General features: G+C 40.6%; 1 protein-coding gene across 1 annotated transcript; it reads left to right on the forward strand.

Moving 5' to 3' along the window:
- Positions 1 to 909: 909 nt before the first annotated feature.
- On the forward strand, positions 910 to 24,920 carry pou2f1b (POU class 2 homeobox 1b). Its single transcript, XM_059342296.1, has 15 exons — positions 910 to 955; positions 9,091 to 9,156; positions 9,884 to 9,975; positions 11,082 to 11,177; positions 12,760 to 12,939; positions 13,899 to 14,019; positions 14,419 to 14,510; positions 14,730 to 14,903; positions 15,383 to 15,524; positions 15,692 to 15,837; positions 15,990 to 16,178; positions 17,111 to 17,231; positions 17,325 to 17,634; positions 17,748 to 17,836; positions 17,925 to 24,920. Exons 1-15 carry the CDS (start codon positions 910 to 912, stop codon positions 18,194 to 18,196), a joined length of 2,136 nt encoding a protein of 711 aa, XP_059198279.1. The 3' UTR covers positions 18,197 to 24,920.
- Positions 24,921 to 25,025: the final 105 nt, after the last annotated feature.

A 25,025-nucleotide genomic window follows, 5' to 3' on the forward strand; every position in this document is an offset into this window, starting at 1 on the left:
CTGCAGTGGAACATATTTAAAGTAACCCTCTCAACACTGTTTATGAGTAGAATTGGCAGCCTAAATAACCCAGATTTCAGGTGGTTTCAAGGACTTTATTCAAAGTTTTCAAGTCTGTGTACGTGAAACTTTCTGGGGATAAAACTTATTTAAATCTAATTAAAACGTCTGTGCAAAAACAAAGAAAAAGCTCCAGAGAGTTTTTATGCATCTTAAAGTCAAACTGAATTATTTGAATAAGCAAATAACTTTGTAATTGAAAGTTATTGTTGCACAGAAAAACACTTTGAGATCTGGATTTATAAATAAATGTAACTTTAATTGACTGAGTTAGTCTACTTAAAACAGGCCTGTGTGTCAGAGGTCGCTGTTGACACGTTTTAAAAGTATTTTAAGGTGTTGCATTGTTGTTGTGAAAAGACAACAACGTTATTGTTGCACAGAAAAACACTTTGAGATCAGGATTTATAAATAAATTTAACTCTAATTGACCGAGTTAGTCTTCTTAAAACAGGCCTGTGTGTCAGAGGTCGCTGTTGACACGTTTTAAAAGTATTTTAAGGTGTTACATTGTTGTTGTGAAAAGACAACAGCGTACATCTGCGCTGCCTCCAGAGCTTTCGGACCCGCCCATGTCCTTTTTCAGTGCAAATTCACTGTGAAAGAAAAGCTAGATGATTATTTAAGTATGTAAATAAGCCACATAGAACAACACCCCGCACACACACAGCTCATTGGTGAGGGTGCCTGTACCATAGACTGTATAAATAAGGCCTGTACCCGTGCTGAAATGTGTGTGTAGCGGTGTATAGTGTAGTGGGAGTGTGTAAAAGAGCGCAGTGCGAGTGTGTGTGCGGTGTGTGTGGCACTGGTAGGCTCAGGGCTGGGATTTCGGGTTAAATATTCAAAATGGCGGACGGAGGAGCAGCGAGTCAAGATGAGAGTTCAGGACCAGGTAATGATTACAGCATTTTACATATTCATACTCATATTCAAACTGTGTTACTCACAATTTATGATAAACGGGATTGAGATGGATTGACTACCAGATGAGGATGATATGCAGCTGTAGTTTACACACAGCCAGCCAGCTGTAATTTGACAGAGGAGGAAACGAGCTATTGCAGTGCGACGGCAAATTACATGAAACATGCCTCCCCCCTTTGTGTGATTAGACGGCCGCACGCCGCTACATATTCATACCTCTGTCGACAAATACAGTTTAGCATATTTTATTAGTAATCGCCGACGTGACTCCGGTTCATATGTGACATATTTAGATATTTCACTAACGCAATCTGATTGAAATGAGGATGCTAGCAGGCTAGCTGTGGTGCTAAGGCTCGGCTTTGTGTTGATGCTCACACTTTTGAAAGAGGTTTGCATATTCATTTTTATGGCGAGCCGGGCCAGTGGCTGGCGCTTGTTTTTGTTTTAAAAACATCAGTATTATTAAATGAAGATGGAGCAAACCTGGCTTTTTTTGTGTCAGCTCGGTGTGCTTCGGCTCGACCCTGGTTTTTTTGTTTTTTTTAATAGCAGAGCGTTTTTCCCCTCAGTCTTTTGTGCTCGGCGCAGCGGAGCCACAGCAGCCTGTTACTGTGTTATTCATGCGGGCCTGCCTCAGCCACAGTGCGGACTTCAGCATATCCCATCGACCGACCAGGATCTGCTGGAGCACAATAACTGCACGTCAACACGACACTTGATGTCGATATTGGCGGACGTCTTTGTAAAAGATGAATAAATAGTAATCTGGCCTCGTCTTGGTCACATTTTTAAGCGGCTATCTCTCGACTGGCTAACCTGCTCTAACTTGGTTTGGCAGCTAACTTTAGCGTCCATTTCATTCACTTGTTTGTTAAGATGATCTGCTAAAAGTGGTTCTCATGTCGCCAGGATTTATGATAAAGTTTTTAATACAGTTTGGTTGAAGTTGGGCCGAGCACATTTTTACTTGAAGTGGGAGTAGTCTAGTTGGTGTTGATGGCGAACTCTTTATCCATCTCATTAGAATATTATTTTTTTATTTATTTGTAAAACTTTTCATTGCTTTTTGAAAACTTGCTGCATATATTTTTTGTTCCCTTCGTTGTTGCAGCAGGAGTTTTGACCGAGTGTGTCTGTGCTGAATACAAAGATTGTACCTGTGTATCCCCCCAAGGCACAGGGAGGGTTAGTGAGGCCCACTTCCGGAAAGCCACAATAATAACAGGCAGGGCATTCTTACTATTCACTCTCTGCCGGTTTCATGGCCGGGCAAGACACAGCTTGATGGCACTTTTCCCCCCTTTTACTCTGTGAAGTTCATTTTGCATTTTAGTTTGTTAAAAAGTAGCCAGTCCGGTGTAGTTACTCAACACAGGATGGTTTTGGTTGTTGATTTGTTCTAAAGATGGCAAATTTCAACAAAATGGCACACACAAAAAGAAAACCACAACGTTAATTAGGGTACAAGAATTATTCTAATGCTGCTTTGTGCTTTGTCTGGATCATATTCAAACCCTTTTCAATCCTTTTCAGCACCCTTTGGCTGTGTTTAATTACACATTTGCCATCAATTACTGTATTTACCAACTACAAGCATCAGATCTGGGAAAGGTCATTAAGTTAGTTTTAATGCTCTTCACGTTGATTTTATTCATAGTATTCATGTGTAAATGTTATTGAGGTTGTAGTATTCAGTTGTTATACTGGATTACCTGATATTGAGAGTTGTGTTTTTTTTCTCTCCATATTTATACGCAGGGTTCAAACAAAGTCTTGGAAGTTTAGGAAATGTTTAGATTTAACTGTTTGCTTTTCAAAGTTAGAAATATGCCTTAATTTCAATCCATTATTTGAAATCTGCTTCAACATCATCTGGTCAATCATTCATGTAAACCCAGAATCTTTTAATATTTCAAATGAAATGATCCCATCATCATATTTGTTGGTTGTCTCCTGGTGCCTTATTCAAGACCCAGAGTGGACCCAAGCTAGATTATCAGCTTTTTTTTTTAAAAATTGTGCATTTATGGTAACATGTTAAATGCTTTAATCTTGCTCTTAAAAAGGTACACAAACCCTATGTATAAATGGGATAGAGTGTCAGAAACACCACCGCTAACTATGCCCTTAATGTTACACATGGAATTGAAGTAACACCCCTGACAGGGTAAAAAACAATCTAAACATCAATGGCATCATAAAAGTAAACTCTATATAGAACTTTTTAAAGTGGATGGTATCAAATTGTACAGGTGTACCTAATAAAGCGGCCACAGATGTAATGCACTGTATAGAAATTAGCATTTTGCCACGGATGTAGGCTTGCAAATGCACCTTAAAAGTGCTTGAAATTGACCTTGACAGAGATAAAGGAACTCTTTGGAGGGATATGATTGGCTCAGACCAAGTTTTCTACTCTTGCATTCTTTACATTATAGAGTTATGCAATTGTGACATACCTGTCTTTACAAGTTAAAACAGGATATTAAATGTAACTGAAGTTCCTTGCGCTTCTTTGCTCGGTTTGTTTCAATAATAAAATTCAGCTACTACCCTACTGGTGATTTAGATTGTTTTCAATATAATACAGACACACTAAATTCATACCTTCCCTGCATTGTTTTGAATAACACAGGGTAACTTTACCTGCAGTAACAAGTATCACATTACAGACATTTTTAAATATATGATATGTTGTCATTATAATAAAAAATAATATCCTCTGTTTTGAGGGCAAGCCAAGAAAAGGAGTTTGGTAGCATACTGTGGAATTATATCCACTGTTTGGAAATGGGCTCACTTACTTAAAAAATATATAATTAACTTATTAAACTGGGCTACTTAAAGAACAGACAAGAAGTAATTCTGTCATCCGCACACTTAGGCTACTTTTCTCATTTAATCAGTTTTTCAGTTCCACCCTCATTCCAGCCTTGTAGTTCCATCATGAATATTCATTGATGTAAACACAGTTGTTATGAATAATGCATCATTCGCTGTAATAAATTCAGGACATGCCATCTCAAAGTACTGAGAAGGCCTCCATGAAGGCTCCAGTCAGACAGGCTTTTTCACTGTGGAGGGAAAAAAATCATAACTAATCAGAGCTGCATGGTGTGCTCAAAACAGATAACTACGTGTTTCTGGTGATCTGCAGTAAAGTGCCAAAATGCCCTTTTATGAATATATAGCAAGGTAAAGCTGACATTTGGCCGAAGATTGGTCTTTATCTGTAAAAACAGTTTCTTTGAGACGAATGACATCATACCAACCTGTTGGGATATATCAGGCTGTGTATGCTAAGTATTTGGAAGAGGTACAAATATGGAAAATCGTCTTTCTTTGGGAAGTACCGATACTTGCAGGCACTGGAGATAATCTACAAAATCGGGGCTTTTGGGAAACAGAAGCTTATTATTCTGGATGCATTTGAAAACAAAAATTGGCATCTTGTCCCAGATGACTCTCATGTGTCCGCCACTATTAAGATCACAAGTAGGCATTTGCCAGAATTTCAAGAAAGGTTTTATGTGTGACAGTTTGAAATGTGCTTAAAATTTGAGCGGACAGAAATATAAATACCAGCTATTAAAGTAATCGTTCATGCAATAAAGGCAGAATATTCAGTTTGAAAGGCATGTTTTCTTTATAAAAAATAGCCAGGGTTAAGACATTTATTGTATAAAAACAAAAGATTTTCACATTTTTTCAATCATTTTTTAAAATCAAATCATGTATGATGAATTTCATCAGGAAAATAAAGACATCTAAATTAAAATAGTGATATTTATCAAATTACTTTATTTTACATTTACTTAATTGTTTTATTTTATTTTTTCTAAAATAATAAAATTCTGCTCAAATGTCAAACCACGAATGACTCGGGTGAGACCAATTGTCAAAATTCAACGACTAAGTTTACACAGCAGAGAGGAGAGGATAAGAAAAGTTGTAAAAATGAAAATAGATGAATATGTATTGCAGGTAGAGCCTCATTTATTTCAATATTGGTAACCCTTTTGTTTCCTGGAAAAAACTTGTTTATAGATGTAATTGTATTCAGTCTTTTGCGAAATCTATTATCAAAGTAATTCAACTTAATTTTTTATGATTTATGTCATAAGTATAATACTGCATAAAAGATAGTTTTGTGTTCTCCCTACTTCTAGCCAGGATTGTGCTGTTGCAGGGCTTATATATTGCAGATAAAATCAAGGTCACAGTGAGTAAAATGTGACTTAAATGAATTGTTAGTTGCAGCCCTACTTTATATAAAATCTCCCTAATAAAAAGGTTGTTCTCCAGTTGCAATAATGTGCTGAAATAGATTAGGTAAAAGTGGAGCGAATTGCAGTAAACAGCCAGGGTATCTGAAAAGTGCAGTATTTGCTGTTGTGTCTGTGTAACACAGCACATAAATAATCAGCAGTTCATGCTAATATCAGCTTCCTCTGTGGTGAATTCATATCTGAATTCAGGCCGTCTGCACCATCAAACTGTAGCAGTGAATCATGGTTAACCACTTGGAAGTAGCTGAGTATTCATACTCGCCACTCCCTAGAAACTTCACTTTAATTTAGTTAGATTGAATTTTCCACCTAGCCGATAGACAGTTGGCTAATGACCACCCTGGAGATACCGCAGTAGCTTACAGTGGTGTTAGCTGTATAACCCCTCATCACATTACACTGCACTGTATTTTGTTCACTTGTGGCCTCAGTCCAGTGTTGCTGTTCTATCTGCTCTCATACTGTGTTGGTTTAATACTAGCATTAAACGCTATTTTAAATACCTAAGATATTCATGTTGTATCTGCTTTAACCATGAAGCTTTAGATTGTTTGGTTATTAATTCCCTCAAATTGAAAGATTATCTGTCGTGACCATACATCCTGAACGTCCCAAAATCTACTTAGTGCTCAGACTGGTCCCTATGTGGAAAAGTGGTTTTGATGTATTCTGTGTTTAAGATGAAGAATATAGGTGGCAGGGCAGAATGTGGATGTGCTAATTAAGTTTTGCTCTGTCTCATGTTGAATCGCTCTGCTCACATTAACAGCTCTGCAGTATTCAGCCAGTCTTCCCATATTACAGTGCTAATGAGATACCTATTTAAAATTCTCTTCGCAGGATATTTGTGTAATGCATTGTTCCACAGCAGGGTTTTGCAAACCGCTCAACCAACTAACTGTACATGTGTTGAAGTGCACTGCTGATAACCGCCTTTGCAATCAATTCTCCTTTGTTTATTCAGTAGTTTGCATGATGCGATTGTTGAAGAGGTCAGAAAGACGAACCCCTTCCAGATTCTTTACACTAATGTGGCATCTGAAGGGGTCTAACAGTGGCCATCTCAGTAAATGGTAGGCTTGACATTAACCAAACATGGCATTCTTTGAAGGTATCAGCAGTGGAGAGGGGTATAGAGTGTAATGTAGTGTTAATTTATTGTTTAGGGCTTCAAACACGGGTACTTCTGTTGAGAATGCAAAACATTTGCTTGTTACAACTCAAACTGTTGGGTCAGGTATGTTGAAATGGTGAAAATACTGATAAGCTTCCAACCCAAAAACTTCTTTTTATCCAAGGGGATAATAGATATTCAGTTTTACTTAATATTAGATAGAGAAAACCAGGAATTCTCTATATTTGAAAGACTGGAAACAGCATTTTCTGCCTTTTTGGCGGGAAAAATTACTTTAGTTAAAAAATAGTTTACTTATTTTGACATTGAATAATCAACTTATTGTTGCAGCTATATAGTGAACCACACCAAGTTTATCAGTGTCATTAAAAAAAGGTACAGAAATCAAATATAAATTTGTTCACGCCTCTCAAATGATCTTCTTTTCTGTCATTTTTATAATTGTAAACTCAATATCTTTTGGTTTAGGACTGTTAGTCGGACAAAATAAAGCAATTTTAAGATGTCACCCCTAAGCCTCAGTAAATTGTCAGAGGCATTTTATAGACCAAACAACCAATAACATCATGTTTATAATCCGTTCATATGAACGCAGCTGGATGATAATGAGTAGTGTTAATGACCGAGTGCTTGAACTCCTCTGATAGGGCTGTTTGGGGAAACACAGACCGGAAAGCACAGGTTTAAGGTCTCTAGTTGTTCGCCATTAAAGAACCCTGCTGTTTACAAACACCTGCCCACATTGCTTAGTGACCGAAGACTTGCCCCTCATGTCCCCACACTGCTGATAAAGGTCTGTTTGTTTTTCACTACGTACTGTGTTAATGCTGCCCTCTTGGCATTGTTTGATCCGGTCAGCAAGTATGTAAATGCCTTTCGTCAGGCAGCTGGATAAGTGAAGAAGTTGATTAGAGCTTTAGCCAAGAGCAGTTGTTGTGGATTTAGCTGGTAAGCCCCTTCCCCAGTAGACTACAATACAGCCATGCATTCCTGTCCAGTCATTCTGATCCACAGGACACCTGTGCAGCAGCGGTGTTTCCCCGCTGTATTAACTCTTGGAGCAGGCTGGAAAATGAATTTAAAAGGGCTCCAGAATGAAATACTAATGGAATGTAAAGCTAATCTAAATATGCTAATCCCCAAACACTTCATAAACATAGACAGCAACAGCCCGCCACCCACTCTCTGTAGTCGCTCGCTGAGGAATGCTTTAGCCGCAGGGGGTCTCGCAGTAATGACAGGCTTGTGGTGGATTAATGTGGAGTTATTTATTTCCGATTGAGCGAGTCCCCCTCCCACTCACCCCAGCTCCCCCCCCTTTTTAGCAGTTAGGCCCAGGTCTCCATGACTCCTGGAGATACTCCGAACGAGTAGTCTTAGACGTTCTATTAATGTGGTCCGCCTTGCTAACATGTCCAGACCACCGCCGACAGGCCTCACATTGCATTCTGGGATATCTTCAGCCCTTTACCTGCTCTTAGCTAATTACTTTTTAGCCGTGGACTTGCACAATAATTGGTCTTGTGCTGCTGCCTCCCCTCCCTGTGCTGCGCCAAGTGCTAGTTTGAGCACTTTTTTTCCCTCTCGGTGTCGTTCCTATTCCCCTGTTTTTTATCGTCCTCCAAAAGCCATCCAATTAATATGCTAATGAGCTGATAAATATTTATAGGGGTTTAAATTATGCAGAAAGCTTTCAGAGCCCGGTGTGAAATGCGTCGCTCGCAGGACTTCAAAGCCTTGCATTGCTAACGAGGCAGGGGCAGATTTGCATACGGCTTTAATCAGCTGAATACTGATTATGCTTCATTATAGAGATGGAGGGGAGGGGTGTGGGGGGGCAGAGTTGGAGGAGGCCGCCAGCTGCACTTGTCGTTTGTTTCATTCCAGCAAGAGAGGGAGGTTGAACTTTTTCAGAAGTACAGACAATCTTGGCACACGAGAGAGAGAGGGAGAGAGGGAGGGAGGGAGAGTGCAAAGTAGGCACTGTAAAAGAGAGAGAGAGGGGCAGAGCTATAAGAAAAGAAAAGAGTGCAGAGAGAGGGAAGGAGAGCTGTTTGCCTAAACCCTGTTGGCTTTCCCAGTGTGCGTATCCCAGTGTTGCTCAGTGAACCGTGCGGCGGACAGTGCCACTGTGTCTGTGTGTAGCTCTGCTTGCATTGAACCTCTGCTCGCTGCTGACCAGTGGAGAGTGAAGAAAAGGGAGGAGTGGGAGGAGGAACAGAGTGCCCGACGCCCTGTCGGTGGGTTTGCCCGGCAGAGGCAATTTTCCATGATAGGTTCTGCAGCCATGCTGGAAAACACAGGTGGAGCAAGAGCGGGTGAGTTGTTTGAAGGGGTTGTGATGGAGCTCCTGGCGTCCCTGTGTGAAAAGGTTAATCTGGCACCCTTTGCGATACTTGAAAGAGTCCATTGTATTGTGACATCAGTTATTATGTCAGTCTGTTTGTGAAAGCAGTTGGTTTGTGTTGGTGATTTTGCTCTGTAATGCCGCTGTGAGTGGTGAATGTGACAGAAATGTTGCAGGAATAGGAGTAGGAATATCTTGCAATTATGGGATATACTCAGGTGATAAAAGTGCGAGCGCTCCTCAAATCATCCAGACAGTGTTGTTGTGTTTTTACCGGCAGCAGTGGGTGTGAGTCTGTCTCACTATCTGTCTCTGTCTGGCTCTTCTAGATGCTAAAGTGAATAATCAGTCAGAAACTACTAAATGTGCAATGGAAAGTGGTGACGGGAACACCGGTGAGTGACCTCCAGCTTTTTTTTCTTTCTTTTTTTTGCTGTTTTGTTTACTAGACTGAAATCAGGATGTGCAGAGTTTTACCTCCACATTCAACAGGTTTCAAATTCACAGCCAAAATGAAAATCTTTGCAGAAAAAGCTCACTACTGTCCACCTTTTGTATTATTGTCTCATTAAAAAAAGAGACATGGCAGCTTTCCAAAATCCTTGTTAGTGGTCCTCTTTGTCAAATGAAGTGTTTACCTCGCAGAGCAGTTTCTCTCACTTGTGCCTAGTGAATATCGCACTAATTTGCTCTGTTTCAGCGCTTCAGTGATTCTGTGATACAAATTACTAGAGTGAGCATCATACATTCAGTGCTCATTTTAATTGTGTAATGCTGAATTAATATCAATGCTTTAATTTTTTTGTGTGAGCCCATAGTGTTCATATTTAATTCTGTGGTGATTCACCAACCTGCACCTGCAAATTTATGCAGCCATATATATATTTGAATCACCAACACTGTTGCATATGCTGTCATGTCTGTTTTCCTTGCACCTGACAGCAGTTTATTCACCTTGAAAATGCGTCTTTACAGTTTCACTGTGGTCTTCTTGTATTGTGTTCCTCATTTTTGTGTCAAACCAATAACAGCATTTATTACTTTGCCAGTTATACCACAAAAAAACAACATCTTCTCTGTTCCTCTGACAGCACGTTTCATTAACTGCATTTCTGTCCTCAGGAATCCAAATCAATGGGTTTGACTTTCAGAGGCAGACGGTGCCAACCACAAGTGCAATCACTAATGCACACGCACAAGCCCTCCTCCAACAGGTAACACATGATGCACACCGTCACATATTTCAACTTTTTTGTTGTCCTATTTCTGTGAAAGGTGCAGATGTCTAACAGATTATTCTTGGTGTAATGACACATCTTAATTGTAGTTTTAACATGAAATAAGGTCTGAAGTTTGAACAGAGGTATGCTCCTCTGCACTCAAACATGCACAAGCAGAAAGAGTTCATTTAAATGAGCCAGGCTCTCCTTGTGTCGCCTGGCAACACGGCAGATTAATCAACCCTGTATGCTAATTAGCTGCTCTGCGGTTGCTCGGAAACAGATGGCCGAGAATATGCAAATCTATGCAGAATTTACATGCACTGCATAACAGTTATTTTAATTAGCATCTCAACTCTCCCTTCCCTTCCCATTCACTTTCCTTGTCTCTGAAGGCTGCAGCCCATTTAAATACCCAATTTCTCACTTCCTTTTTAATTCAAATTCCTCTCCCTGCTCAAAGACTAAAGAGAGCTGCTCAGGTAGCACAGAGATTTCATGTTTCATTGTGTTTTTAATGCTATGCTGCTTATTTTATGTAGACTGTTCATTTTGGTCTTAAATAAACATCCATTCACACTGCTTTCAGTTAAAATATTTCAGATCTTGTTGTTTTTATGATAACAACTATTACATTTAAATTGAGAGACTTATGCAGCTTTTCCACTGCATGGTACAGCACACCTCTACTGAACCCAGCTTACTCTTTTTTGTTTTGCGTTTGCAAAGTTATGGATGTATCTGGCCCTTTTTTGTTATCCCCTCTGTCAAGGTTTCAATCTGATGAGCCGATACAAGAAGCTGCAGTTAAAATGCTGCACACCACGGGACATTCTGCAAAACCCGCCACTTTTTTAAATAGCCAAGATACCCCCCTTTTTTAAAAAATTTGGTCATCAAAGATTTGAAGATGACGTTACAGCAGTTTCCTAACTCAACTTCTCCTACATTGAGGGCCTACTATGGGTTGAGTCAAGCTGAACCATGCAGAAGAAATGAGGCATTATTTGACCAGGCCTACTGTATGCTGTAAACATTTCTAGTTACGTCTGAGACGTTAGATTTCCTCTAAGCCTCCCTCTTTCCTTCACCTCTACCAGTCTAAGTCGGAAGACTCGAGTGCTCTTACGACCTCCGTCCAGCAGAGCGTATTGCCTCAAACCCAGCTAATGTTGGCCGGGGGACAGATTGCAGGAGTAAGTGTCCTGTTGCCTCATTGCTTCGAGTTAGTCGTAGCCATGCATCTGGGGTGACACCTCAACATGATCCACCCTGGCTGAAAACTTGGGTGATGAAATGATCGCTTGCCCTGATTCTGTGGCTAAGGCTGGTGTCTCCTCTGCCTGTCTGCCTGTTCATCCCAATGGTTGTTTTCGGCTATGTCCAAATTCTCCCCATTAGAGAAAATGGACACATGGATTTGGACATAGCCTTGATCTGTCTGTACACTCATGGTCAGGCCAACCACATTTCATATCCATCCATTTTCTCCCTGAGGCCACACTGTAGTTCAGAAGACCAGCAGGGGTTGTATGTGACTGCCATTATGCTATGCGGGAGTGAATGTTTACTGTGCATGTGGATTTGAGTTTGAACATGACATCAACATGCTCATTTGCACTTGTGCCTCCGCTCAGCTGCATGAGTCTCTTCTCCATTTGCCTGTCTGAACGTCATATTAGTGTTGCCACGATAACGACTGTTTCTATATTACTTCAGTATCAGGTGTGGTTATACAAATTGGAATAATAAGTAAAGAAATTAGTTTAGTTTATGACGGTTAACCACAGCCATTTCAAAAACAGTTGCTAAAATGTCAATCCTGCCTCCTGTTCTGGAGCAAGGCAGGGATAAATTATCAGTTTATTTAATTGCACTGAATTATGACAAATTCCCAAAATGTCAAGGCGAGTGTGTAAAATGTGGCCCAACAAACAGACTGTGTAAAAGAAGTGGCAACCTCCGGGCTTGAAAAGTGAAGCCAAAGCGGAAGTGCCTTAAAAATCTGCATTCTTTCTAAGAGCCAACAGGGGGCACTTGTAAAAAGAAGTCTATGAGAAAATGACTCTACTTCTTACTTGATTTATTGTCACAGTAAACATTTTTTCCCCCATTAAGTGTAAAATAGATGATAAAGCAGTATGCTTTAGGGCGGGGCTACCTTATGATTGAAGTTACTACCATAGCAAGCTCTCAATCAGAATAGAGGCCTAGCAGTGTATATATATATATATATATATATATATATATATATATATATATTTTTTCAACCTCAAATTATGGAAGCTAACGCAGCCAGGAGATGGGTGCAGTCAGATTGCTGGCATGCAAAGTTTCCTCAGGTTCTCAGTTTCACACTCAAGTATGGTCGCTTTTGGCTCCAAAAAAACAAGATGGTGATGGTGAAAATGGCCAAACTCAAAGCTTCAAAAGGGTAGTCCACTAAACTAAATGGAAAAGCCAATAAAAATTGATCACAAAAAAAAGGGTAATCCACAAACCTATGTCCACTTCCTTTATACAGTCTATGATCAAAAATCTTTGAAGCAAGTCTTTACATTAGATATGAAACTGGAAGCTAAAAGTCGAGTATTGTGACAACACTAACTCATCAGATCTCTTTGACATAACATAAAACTGATTTGCTAAACGCTACTCACTTTCTCCGTCTGTCTGTTTCCCCCCTCTCTCTCTGACCTCCTGTCACTACTGCGTCTCTCTGTCTCTCTGTCTCTCTGCCCATCTTTGTCTCTCCCTCTCCCTTTCTTGGCTCTTCAGTTGACCCTGACCCCAGCGCAGCAGCAGATGTTGATCCAGCAGGCTCAAGCTCAACTCCTGGCTGCAGCCGTGCAGCATTCAGCCAGCCAGCAGAACAGCACCACTGGGGCCAGCATCTCGGCCTCCGCAGCCACACCTATTACCCAGCTGCCCCTGTCACAGCCTATCCAGATCGCCTCTGTAAGACACCATCACTATTGTTTCTCTTTCTAAAAAAATTCTCAATTGATATTTTAACAAAATACCCTGTGTGTAAACTTACAGCTCTAAAATATTTTGAATGACACCGATTGTCTAATTTAGATACTTTTTTATTGAATTATTTAACAGTTAATTTCCAAATTAACACACTGACAGTATATGTCATTTCAATTACCCACATTTATGTAAAACCATATATAATAACCATCAATTCTTGCAGTAGAAGGTTAAGAAACACCATCAGAATATGGATACTGACAACAGAGTGTATTCTACTAATAAATGCATGTTTTCTTTTTGTTTTCTTTGTGTGTTCAACCCTAAATCAAGACTGTTTATATTGGGCTTTTAAATGTTAATATTTATTTTACTCAAAGCATCCAAGGTTAGAATAGTGAACACATTTTATTGGGCTCAAAATAAAAATTGTTAATGTGTTTATGAACAATACTGTATCTTTTTTAAACAGTGGTCCCAAAAAGAAAGTATGCATGTTGTAGACAAACACATGACCGCGGACTGCCTTTCTGGAGGCAAATGAGCCAGTTGTTCATTAACTGATATGTGGATAATATGGAAATAATGATGAAATATAAATAACTCATGTTTGGTTTCAAAATGGAACAAAAAAACCAGTGCTGACAATCTATGGCAATGGAGAGGTCAATGACAGCAAAATACCTGAGGATGTTTTTTATAATTAAAGATCTTCTTTACAATTTATACATCAGCACTGGACATTACTTCAAATAAATAAACATGTTGGTATATATTATTTTCTGGTTTAAGTTGTATAATATGTTCATTTGTATGATAAGAAAGACAGTATTTTAACTGATGATCTAGCGTGACGAAAATTAAATGCTTTTGGCGATGTGCTTTCTTATTAACAGCTAATCTCCTGACATGAATGTAATAATAATTGTTTTTTCTCGCAGCAGCTACAGCCCCAGAATCTAAGTCTGCCTCAGATTCTTCTGGTGCAGCCTGGCCACCCGATCGCCACACAACTGCAGTCCACTCCGTTCATCATCTCACAGACACCGCATGCCCAACAGGGTGAGTGAAACTCGTGCACTGTTAAGACCTTTACACACCGGGGGGCAACACGTAAATACTAGATACTCTAATGCAAATATATTGAAGTAAATCTATTCGTACCAGCAGCAAAGTGTTTGGCTAAACCATGATGTACATTTTCAATTTGTCTGTTCTACAATGTAATTGGTTGATGCCGTTTTAATAGTGAAAGCTCAGAGAAATGGAAAACATTTAGCTTTTTTTTTTGCTACATAATATTTGTGTAGTGTGGAAGTATTCATGACGACAATATACAATATATTTATGCATAACATCGCACCAGCAGTGTGTAAAGGCCTTTAGATTTTCATGTGTAATTAAGCATTTGATTTTTTTTGAAGCATTCTTTATCTAATTACCATGTTTTTCACTCTGCAGGCATATTGCAAGCCCCGAGTCTTCTAACTCAACTACCTCAAAGCCAAGCTAACCTCCTGCAGACTCAACCAAGCATCACCCTGGCACCTCAGGTTGGTGATGATGCAAGCAGACTTTGAAAGATGTGTTTCAGTTATATTAGTGGTATTTACACTTTTGCAGCTGTAATCCAGGTGTTTGAATTAAATAACATCACACAGCCAACATTTATTAATTTGCTTAGTGAAAATTGACCACACTATACTCTTCTACATTTCCCCTTTACAGAGTTAATAAAAGTCATATTTTATATATTTTTCTGTTCTCTGTAGCCTGCCACTCCAACCCGCACAACAGCAGCCACACCTATTCAGGCCCTGCCCCACAGTCAGACACCACCCAAACGGTTGGATACCCCCACTCTGGAGGAGCCGAGCGATCTGGAGGAACTGGAACAGTTTGCCAAAACCTTCAAACAGAGGCGCATCAAACTGGGATTCACACAGGTGAGTGTGAGACTGAATACAGGTTCAGCGATTGTTAGATTTTTATTCTATAATTTTTTTTAACAACCATCTGTGGATGTTCTCATACTCAAATTCTAATGGATATACACCAATAATTAACTCAAGATTCAAATACTTTGTTGTCATTATGCATAACATTAAAATAACAATTGCATCGGCCTCAAAAGGAGCACTGTATTTAAAAACATACTAACAGAGGATAAAATAGGATATGAACGAGATGAGAGATGATCAATATCGGCAATAAAAAGTACAGAATATTAGTACAGAATATTAGAACAAAATATTTGCGATATGAAGTGTATATAAGTATAGAAAAACGAGTGTGCAAAGCATCAACAGCAGCAAAAGTCCAGTAAAGGTGCAGCAGTATGACCGTAGTATCCATAGTTTATAACTGATATTTTACTTGAGTCTTTGCTGCGGTTCATTGATTGTGGTTTCCCTCTCCTCACCAGGGGGATGTTGGCCTGGCCATGGGGAAGCTGTATGGAAACGACTTCAGTCAAACTACCATCTCTCGCTTTGAGGCCTTGAATCTGAGCTTTAAGAACATGTGCAAACTCAAGCCATTGCTGGAGAAGTGGCTCAATGATGCAGGTTTGTCCCTGAGCCCACCTGAACGGGTGATACAGCAGCACAACTTTAATCTCCTCACATCTGTGTTGTTCTCATGCAACGGGCAAAGGACGGCGTGGGTTTTGTATCTTTACAGTGCCTGGTCTTTACCTTCCTTCTCTTCCTTTGTGTCGGTGCTGTTTGTGCAGAGAACCTGACATCTGACCAGGCCCTGTCCAGCCCCAGTGCCCTGGGCTCCCCGGGCATGGGCATAGAGGGGATCAACCGCAGACGAAAGAAGAGGACCAGTATTGAGACCAACATCCGAGTGGCCTTAGAAAAGAGCTTTCTGGAGGTTAGAAACTCATATTGCTGAAGTGAACAATATTGATCTAAGCAGGGAAATTAAATTGTAGCTTACCATTATGTGTTAAAGTAGTAAAACATAAAAATCTCAAGAAGACAACACGCGCTCACAGGGAATCTGGGTTTTTTGTCCTCTTCAAGCAGAACCAAAAACCTACCTCTGAAGAGATCACCATGATCGCTGACCAGCTCAACATGGAGAAGGAGGTGATTCGGGTCTGGTTCTGCAACCGTCGGCAGAAAGAGAAGAGGATTAACCCCCCCAGCAGCGGCAACAGTGGAGGAGGAAGCACCCCTATTAAAACCATCTTTACCCCCAGTAGCCCCTTGGTAAGGATGGACAAAGTCACACTTATGGGATTCATCAAGCATTGTTTTCTGAAACTCTTTTATGATTCTGGATCAATTTGAGGAACAGTTAGATTCTTTTGAAGTGGGGTTGTATGAAGTATTTATCCATAGTCAGTGTGCAGTAGATGGCGGTCGACACACACCCAATTTGGAGAAGCAGACAGGAGGAGAGGCATGGAAGCTAAGCAATGTACTGCTGTGGGCAGGGCAGGACCTAAATGCATTTTAGCCACCTAAAACAATCAGTATCAGTTGAAATGAAGGCTATATTTAGAATATGAACCTCTTTATCTTGCCAACAGACAGTCCTTTTTGATGAGGAACTGAAGCTGTTCTGTCCATCTATGCTCTCTTCAAAGGCACCAAACTCCATTGACAAAAACTGTGATTTGACCTTGCAGAACACAAGAGTTGCTGGTCTACCACTGTGTTAGTCATTTACTATTTGTGTTATCGTGTGACTTTGTCAAATCCAAACTAACCGATTTAAAAACAAGGAAGTCGCACTAAAACACAAACAAAATAACCGATTGAGTCAGGGCTCAGATCAGCAACTTTACTACTCCGCTATGTAATATTGCTATTTTTTTCAAGGCAGTCTGGTGGCTTTAAAGAGTGCATAGATAGCAGCTTTAGCTCCCCTTCTGAAAGTTAAAGCAGTGAAAATATTCTATACACAGCATGCATTTAAACTGATACTGATTATTTTAGGTGTCTAAAATACATTTAGCTACCAGTACACTGCTTAGCTTTCACATTGGTTCGCCATACAACTTCTCCAAACTGGGGGGCGTGTGGACTGCTATCTCCTGACTGTGTATGAATACCTCACACAGCCCGACCTCAAGAAATCTGAACTGTCCCTTTAACACAGTAGCTCACTCAATCCTCCCGCTTGTTCTGTTGCCCAGGTGGCGAGCACAGCAAGCCTTGTGAGCAGTCCGACTATTAACACACCCACCACTCTGACTGTAAACGCAGTGATGCCTCTCACCAGCACCAGCATCTCCGGTCCGTCTTTCACAGGTGTGTGTAAGTGTTTGCCTTGATGAAGTTGACGTGTGCCCAGTCATCATACATATTAATATAATTCAAGTTTAACTTTCTCTCCCCCTTCCCTCAAAGGCACGACAGTTGGAGGAACAAACACTGCATCCGTCATCTCCACTGCACCGATGATTACCTTAGCCAGTTCTCCATCTTTAAGCCCGTCACCAACCACCATTCAGTCCACGACCACAGACAGCAAGGCGCAAACCATCGTCACCCAGACCCCGACATCCATAGCCACCTCCTTGGGGACGGGTCAGGTGATGGTATCAGGGCTGTCTGCAGCGCTGCAGGGCGCTCAGATACCCACCAGCTTTGCAGCGATGGCTGCGGCTGCTGCTGGGCTGAACCCGGGACTGATGGCCTCCTCGCAGTTCGCTCCAGGGTTAGTATAGCTTATTCTCAAAATGAAGTTCTCTGATTATTATGTCTGTGGAGTTTACTCGAGTGTTCAGGTGTTCTCTCTATTGATCTAAGTGATCTTCTCTGGGTGTCCAGGGGGGCCCTGCTCAGTCTGACTCCTGGTGGCCTTAGCAGCGCGCTGAGTCCTGCCCTCATGAGCAACAACACCCTGGCTACCATCCAAGGTTCGTATAAGAGTATAAAGATGAGTGAATGGCTACGTCAACCATCTCGCTGTCCGTCTAAACACCACCTGTCTCATCTCCTCCACAGCTCTGGCATCAAGCGGCACAATCCCCATCACTTCTCTGGATGGCAGCAACCTGCTGTTTGCCAACACCTCTGCTGGTAACACGCCCAACCTGGTGACCACGCCGGTCTTCCTGAACCCCCAGAACCTGTCGCTGCTCACCAGCAACCCCGTCAGCCTGTTGTCGGCCGGGGCGGGGGGGCTGCAGGTCTCTGCTGATGCTCATCATCAAGCCACCACGGCTGCCGTGCCTGTGCAAGCCTCGACCATTACCACTGCCTCCAAGGCTCAGTGAAGCCAGTCGGGCCGCATCCCGAATGAGCGCCCTGTTCCTTATGTCGTGCACTACTTCTTTCACACTATGTAGGGAATAGGGAGGCCGTTTGATACAGGCTCCGCGCTTCACTAACCACCCCACATTCTTTCCATTGTATCTATCATTATTTAATCCTTTTGCTGCCACCAAAAAGAAAACGGCCTCAGACGAGGTTGACTTTTTATTTTTTAGTTTGTTTCCTGTCTTTTCCTTTATGATTCTTGGATGTTTTTTTTCCACAAACAGTAGCCAGATGGACTCTGTTGTTGGCCTGCCGCTCCTCATGAACCTTGAATCGTGTCCAGGAAGAAAAATATCTTCGGCACTCTCAAGCTGTTCACATTTTGTACATATATATATAAATATATATATACTCCTATTTCCAGGTCAGAATTTTCTCTGAAATACTTCTAACCAAAAACTTTAGGATTTTGCTGTTTTAATCTTCAAACTAAACGGATTTACTACTAATTTCACAATATTCATCATCACTAATGGGGATTTGTGTCACCCTATCTTTTAATTATCTCTTTTGGGTTTTTTGGTCAGGCCTTGACGTAAATCATATCAAAGTTATATTGTAGAGACTTTGTTTTTCTTTATCTTTGCTGTCTATTTTTTTTTTTTTTTACATTTTCAGAACTTTGTAAGTCTAATATTAAGTTAAGATTTAACTATCAATTTTTAATCGTGGTTATAAGGCTTTAAAAACAAGTAATAAGTGGCCGATATAAAGGTTATCATTGCTTTAAGGGTCAGAGGGACAGGATGTGTCTCTCTGAGTCTCTCTTTCTGGAAACACTGAGTTTTACATTTTGCTGCGGTGGCAGTCGCCCCGAGCTTTTGTAAAATGGCGGTCTCGGTGCGAATTAAAGACACTGATAGAAAGCGACTGAAAACATTGCGTTAAGAGCTTTATAAAGAGCTGCAGACATGCAGTCCCGTATCTGGTCTAGGGTGGTTTGTTTTGGATGGTGGTCCATTGGAAAACTGTACATTATGTTTGGATTCAGAGGTAGAAAATAGAAGTCTGCATGTGTTGTCTACAGCTCAGGCAGATGCTGAGAGTTCAGTGACTGCATGATCCACAAGGCTCTGCGGCTGACTGGTCAACATACCAAATGTATGGTGGCATTGGCTAGATGGGGTTATTGTATTGTGTTTTTTCGTTTTGTTTTGTTTTTTAATAGTAGTACCGTCGTATCTACTTGTGCACAGTATCTGTACCAAAAAACTGGATTGATGAGCTGCAGTCTGCCTGTTTTGGGAGGAATGAAATTCTGTCTTTTTTTTTGTCTGCAGTCATTCGACTGGCTTACGTACTTTAAGATATACCAAAAATATTTGTTAAAATAATTGCTGTGTGTAGTCGGTGTAGCTTAGTCTAGTCAATATATTTATGAGTACAGAATCTCTCTTCATTGTCAACAGAATATAGAAATGCAATATTTTGATGATCATTTTCCAAAGATGACCTTTTTTTCTTTTTTTCTTAATTTGACAAAAGTGTCTCATCGCTCAACGTTTTAATTGGCAGCACAACTGACCAAAAAGAGAGGGATCGGAGGGTCGGGGCATGAGAAAGTAGTTTCCTTAAATTGTTTTTTTTATCACCGGGGGCCTCGCCCCGAACACCTGATCCTGGTTTCCTTTCGGCCATTTGATGGCTTTGTTTTCCTTTTCGTCAGTTTTGGCCATTTTGGTAGCAGTTTTGGACTTTTCTGAAACTTAGAAAAGTTCTGTTTTTTGGTTTTGTACTAATATTCAGCCATAAAACAACAGCTTGAACCAAAGTGGTTTTCCTCAGTAGTTGCTGTGCCTGTCCAAGCACGCAAGTTGCCGTTCACACGATCTCTCCGCTCTCGACACTGCTGACAAATTATTTTCCTCTACTCCCACCTCGGTCAACACCGGATATTCCTAATTTGGTGCTGCTGCTGGATAAGGATCACAGAAACTTAGCTTTAACAACGTGCTGCTGAAACTCCTGGTGGAGTTGAGCTGTTGAGAGGCCTGCATGCTTTCCTATAGCTTTATGACTACATCCTGTGGAAATCAGGTTTTGTGGTCTCGACCCTCCCGCCTGGAGGGCTCACGTATGTAAATGCATAGATCGGTCATCAGATAGCATACCACACCTCCTCTCAGCGCCGCCATTTTTGAACCAGCATGTTATGAAACAATATGCTGCTCCCTGAAAATCTGCCTGTGGACTCGTTTTTAAAACCTGCCAAATTATCTTTCTCAACACGGTGTTGGGCTAAGTACTGTTATGTGCTACACATTCAACTAAACCCCACCATGAAAAGTAGCGTTGTTCTGCTGCTTCCAAATAACAGAATGATTACCACAGTGACTATTGGATCACTGAGACTGTAAGCAGTAAAATCTGTCCATGTTAAACTCTTGTTCTTTTCTGTTGAATTATTTTGACTGAATATACCTCAGCAGCACTTAAACATAAGGTTCACCTTTAGGCATTTCTGTGTATAGAACAGTGTAGAATGTATAAGTACTGTCTGGCTTGCCAGTCAAAGTTTATACTGATGAACCATACATAGGAACCATACATAAAAGGATAACCTACTACTGCTATTTTCTAGTACTACTATTTATGGGGTATTTCCAGGTTTAAATATTATTTTGAGATCCTTCTTGCCAAAGTAAAAGCCTTTCTCTTTGCAGCTAGGCGGGTGTCTGGCTGCTCACGTTGCTGGTTTCCCCGTCTTTCAGGCCACATGGCGCCTAAAGGACTCAGTCCTGTTCCAGTGCTGTTTGTAGTTACTAAAGAGTTGAACGTGTGCTCGCAGGACGCACCAGTTGCCATCGGCACCATAGGATGTTACTGAAATATTTATCTGAGGAAAAGAATTAGAGAAACAATCTTTTCTTAATTCTATACATATAAATATATATATAAACACGTGTAAGATATTCATATTTTATATTTGAACCAGTATGTTATCAAGACTGAATGTAGTGTTTATCATGCTTACTCGAAGAAAAAAAAACTCCCCTAAATCTTCCTTTTTATTATTGAAAATTTTTCTTTTTCAAAACTGACAAGACCAAAAAATAAGAGAAGAATTGTGAGACCACGCCTCGGTGGTGCGTGAGTCGCTGACACCTGCGTCTGTCGTGTATCTGCGAGGTCTTTTCAACAGGAAGTGTTTGTTCAGGCGCTCCTGACTCTGAAGCATCTGATCTTAATTTCTTTAATAGTTTTTTGTTTTTCTGGTTGAGTCATTGTGGACTTGATTTGTTGTGCTGTCTTTAACAATCATTTGATTTTTTTTTCTTTAAATATTACTTTATGCCTTTAATTGTTTTGTATAGTGTGAGAGGGCAAGATCACTGGCTTTCTTAGTTTGACAAAGAAGATTAACATTATCATTTATGCCTTATTGTTACGTAGAAGACATGAGCATTGTAGCATCGTTTGTGTGTGTGTGTGTGAGTGTGAGAGAGAGCGTTGAGCTCACCTGGTGCATCGTTTTCACTGAAACAAAACGGTGCACTTTGGGCATTTTTGGAGCGTGGGATGATTACGTTGCTACCTATGTTTTTTAGGTGTGACTCAGACAGGTCGAGGATACCTGTGAGAAAAGCTTTACTAATAATTCCAGCAGGTGGATGTGTGTGTGTGTGTGTGAGTGTATTATAAAGAGAGAATAGGGAGGGCAGTCTGCAAACCATTATGGTGCATTTTTTTTCATCTTCCAGCGAGTGTTTGAGAGTGATTTTTATTTTTAAAGTGGTGAGACATGACAGAACTTATTAGATTTTGTCCAGAGGGGGGTCTCTGCTGATTAACTAAAGCCTTAAAGCAACTCGGCTTATGGTTTGTTAAAGAAAAACTACGGTTTGTGGTCACAATTTGACTGTTTTATCTCTACTAATGCTTAGCCGCAGGGTTCGCACAAAGTTTCAAAATGCTAAATTTTAACCACTTTGTTTTCATGGTTAGGAATAGGCTTTAATGTGAATATACTTGTTTAAAAAAAGCATAATTTTGAACATAATGTGTTTTATCTGCACAGTCTCGCACACAAACCAAAAATCTTTTAATATTTGAAATAAAAAGTTCCAGTCGGCATATTTGTTGGTTTTCTATTGGCGGAGGGGACCAAAGCTGGATCGACTGACATGAGCGACAAAATGAAAAAGGAGCATTTTCCGTTCCTCTGAGGGCGACCATCTGCTTTTTTTTTTTGTTGCAATTTTTTGCAGTTGTGGAAAAGAAAAATTTTAGATGTCATAATAAAGGGCTTCGAGAATCTGGACATTTTTGGTTTAGGTAGTTTAGAAGTGCTTGAATTTTATTGTTATAAAGTTGTGCGAACCCTGCAGCAGTCTCTGCACCAGCTTTGCTTCAAGGCTTTAGTTTTATTATGTGATCCGGATATTTTTTAAGATGCTCTTGTGGATCAGACATGCATCGAGTCGTAGTTAGTCGACCCACCACACTGGTTTGCTGGTTTTTTGACGTTGACAAAGGAAGTTTGGCGCACCAGTTAAGGCAAAAGGAGCTGTTGTATACCTCATTTCTAACTCAAGACTGAGTGAAACCTGCTTTAATCTACTTAAAAATATTTTTAAAAATCACAAAAAAAAGATGAAAATAACACAAACTTGTGTCGGTGGAGAAGCCCGTTCATACCTGTACTTTTAAGTTAAGGGTTGTGGAAAACGCCACCACAAGGGGGAGACATAGCAGTGCTCCTGAATGTCTGCTGTTGTTTCTTTAACAATTTGGTGTTTTTTATGCTGCACACTGATGTATTTTTCAGCATTGGACGGATTTGTTGTAACTTGAGATTTAAGTTGTAGTGTCTTGTATTCCTTTACTGTCATTGTTTTATGAATAGACCCCTCCATGTTTGAACACTTTAATTTTGACAATCCTGTTTTTTTTAAATTTTATTTTATTTTACTCTGACAAAGTACAGGTATGTGCGTGTCTTCCCCCGTTGACGGAGCGCTGTCGCAGCCCGCTCTCGCTTCCCTGTGTTACCAACATTAACCAAAGACTTCTAACGTGATTGTATATGAACGACGCCCGTCTTCTCGGCCCGTCCCCGCCTCACTGCTCCCGGCTGCACGCTCTCTCACCCCGAGATTCATCTGTAAAGAGTTTTTTTTTTTTTTTTTTTAATGTTGTTGTTTTTTTCTGCTTTTTATTGCATGCGAATGTGTATCCGCCCTGGAAACACTCCGGCGTCCTGTCGGCGTGGCGGTTTCAGTGCCTGTGGGCGGGGATTGGAGCGCGAGGCGGGTTTTGAAAAAAACAAAACAGGGCCTGAGCGGGCTTCTCCGACAGACACAAAACCAATCTGGTGGTAGCTGGGTGGTGTTTGTTAATACACACTGAGGGTTAATCCTGTGCACACTGTACATGCTCAGGACTCTGTATGTTTTGTCTGTCTTGAGCGAGGACGTTCCCCCTCCACTCTTTCTCTCTCTCAAGGACCGATCCTGCCTCTCACAGTGTGTCTGTCTCTTCCTCGTCACCTGTACACTGTATAGCCCCAGGACATTGACCCTGTTGTCTCCAGGAATACACATCCTGCGGCCGCTAAAACTCACTGCTGTGTCCCTCCTCCCTCCTCTTCCTCCCTTTCCCCTCCTCTTCCGCTCTCTCCTTTGACATCTTCACTACAGACTCTGATCAGCTGTGACACTATGCATCATGGTCCTTCACTCTGCATGGACTGTGTCCCTCCGGCTCAGACCTCTGGCCGACGGGCTTCAGTGACACTTTGTTTAATGCTTTACTCCGAGTGAGGTTGTAGGACCTCACAAGCGCTATCCCAAAGCAAAAATCCAAATATTTAACTTTTGACAAATGCAGATACCAAAGATATCTCTCTGTCCTGTGTCTTTCTCTGTTTTTCTCTCCCTTCCACCCTGCAGCATGTGTATTAAGAGACAAACCCAGCACTGGCTTTAGTCCTAGCCTCAGTAATTCCAAAGCTTAGATGTATATTTTGGTATATTTCTGAGAAAAACTTGCGTGAAAAGCGTCTGTTTCTCGTTTGTTTGTTGTAATCTCTTTTTTCTGTCACAGCATGGAACTAATTGCAGAACTGTCTTACTCTTGGTAGGTTAAAGATATAGTATTTTTGTATGTTTTTGGGTGTGTTATGTGTGTGATTTATCAGTTCACAGCCCAAGTGACCATGGCTTTCAACAAGAGAGGAAAAATGAGGAAAAAAAAAAAAAGAAACGCCAACCATGTACATATTATGTCTGTGTATCTCAAGAACTGCATTCTGTAAAACATTTACTACTCACGTCGGAAAGCTTGGGCTCATCTAAAGGAATGTGTCCCCAATTTATTTCCCTTTTTTCTTATTCTGCAGTCTGATGATAATTGTCTTTCCAGGACTCTCATTTAAAGAGTCCTGGCTTCCATCACGGACATAAACACTGAGGGACACTGCTCCGATTTGACTACAAGGGAAAAAAAGGAAAAAGTAAAAAAAAACCTAAAAAAAAAACCTGCCTCCAGTCATGGCGGCGTAGAACTGAAAGGTTGTGTAGGAGTTTTAAGTATGTGAATCAGGATACATAGTAGATTTTGATGCATTTGTCTGCTGTATTTTTGTTTGTTTTGTTTTTATACACATATAAAGATAATCTTTTACTGTAAATGTACAGTTCTCTTTTGTTGTAAACATCATTAAACCATTTTCCAAGTGTTTTGACATGTGCTTTGTCTTTTATTGGGATTTAGTCAATTTATTTATAACATACAGATGCCACAACCATGGCTTTTAATATACTGCCACAATAAGGTATACATTTA

This window comes from Centropristis striata, chromosome 10 (genome assembly GCF_030273125.1).
Source record: "Centropristis striata isolate RG_2023a ecotype Rhode Island chromosome 10, C.striata_1.0, whole genome shotgun sequence".
Lineage (NCBI taxonomy): Eukaryota > Metazoa > Chordata > Actinopteri > Perciformes > Serranidae > Centropristis > Centropristis striata.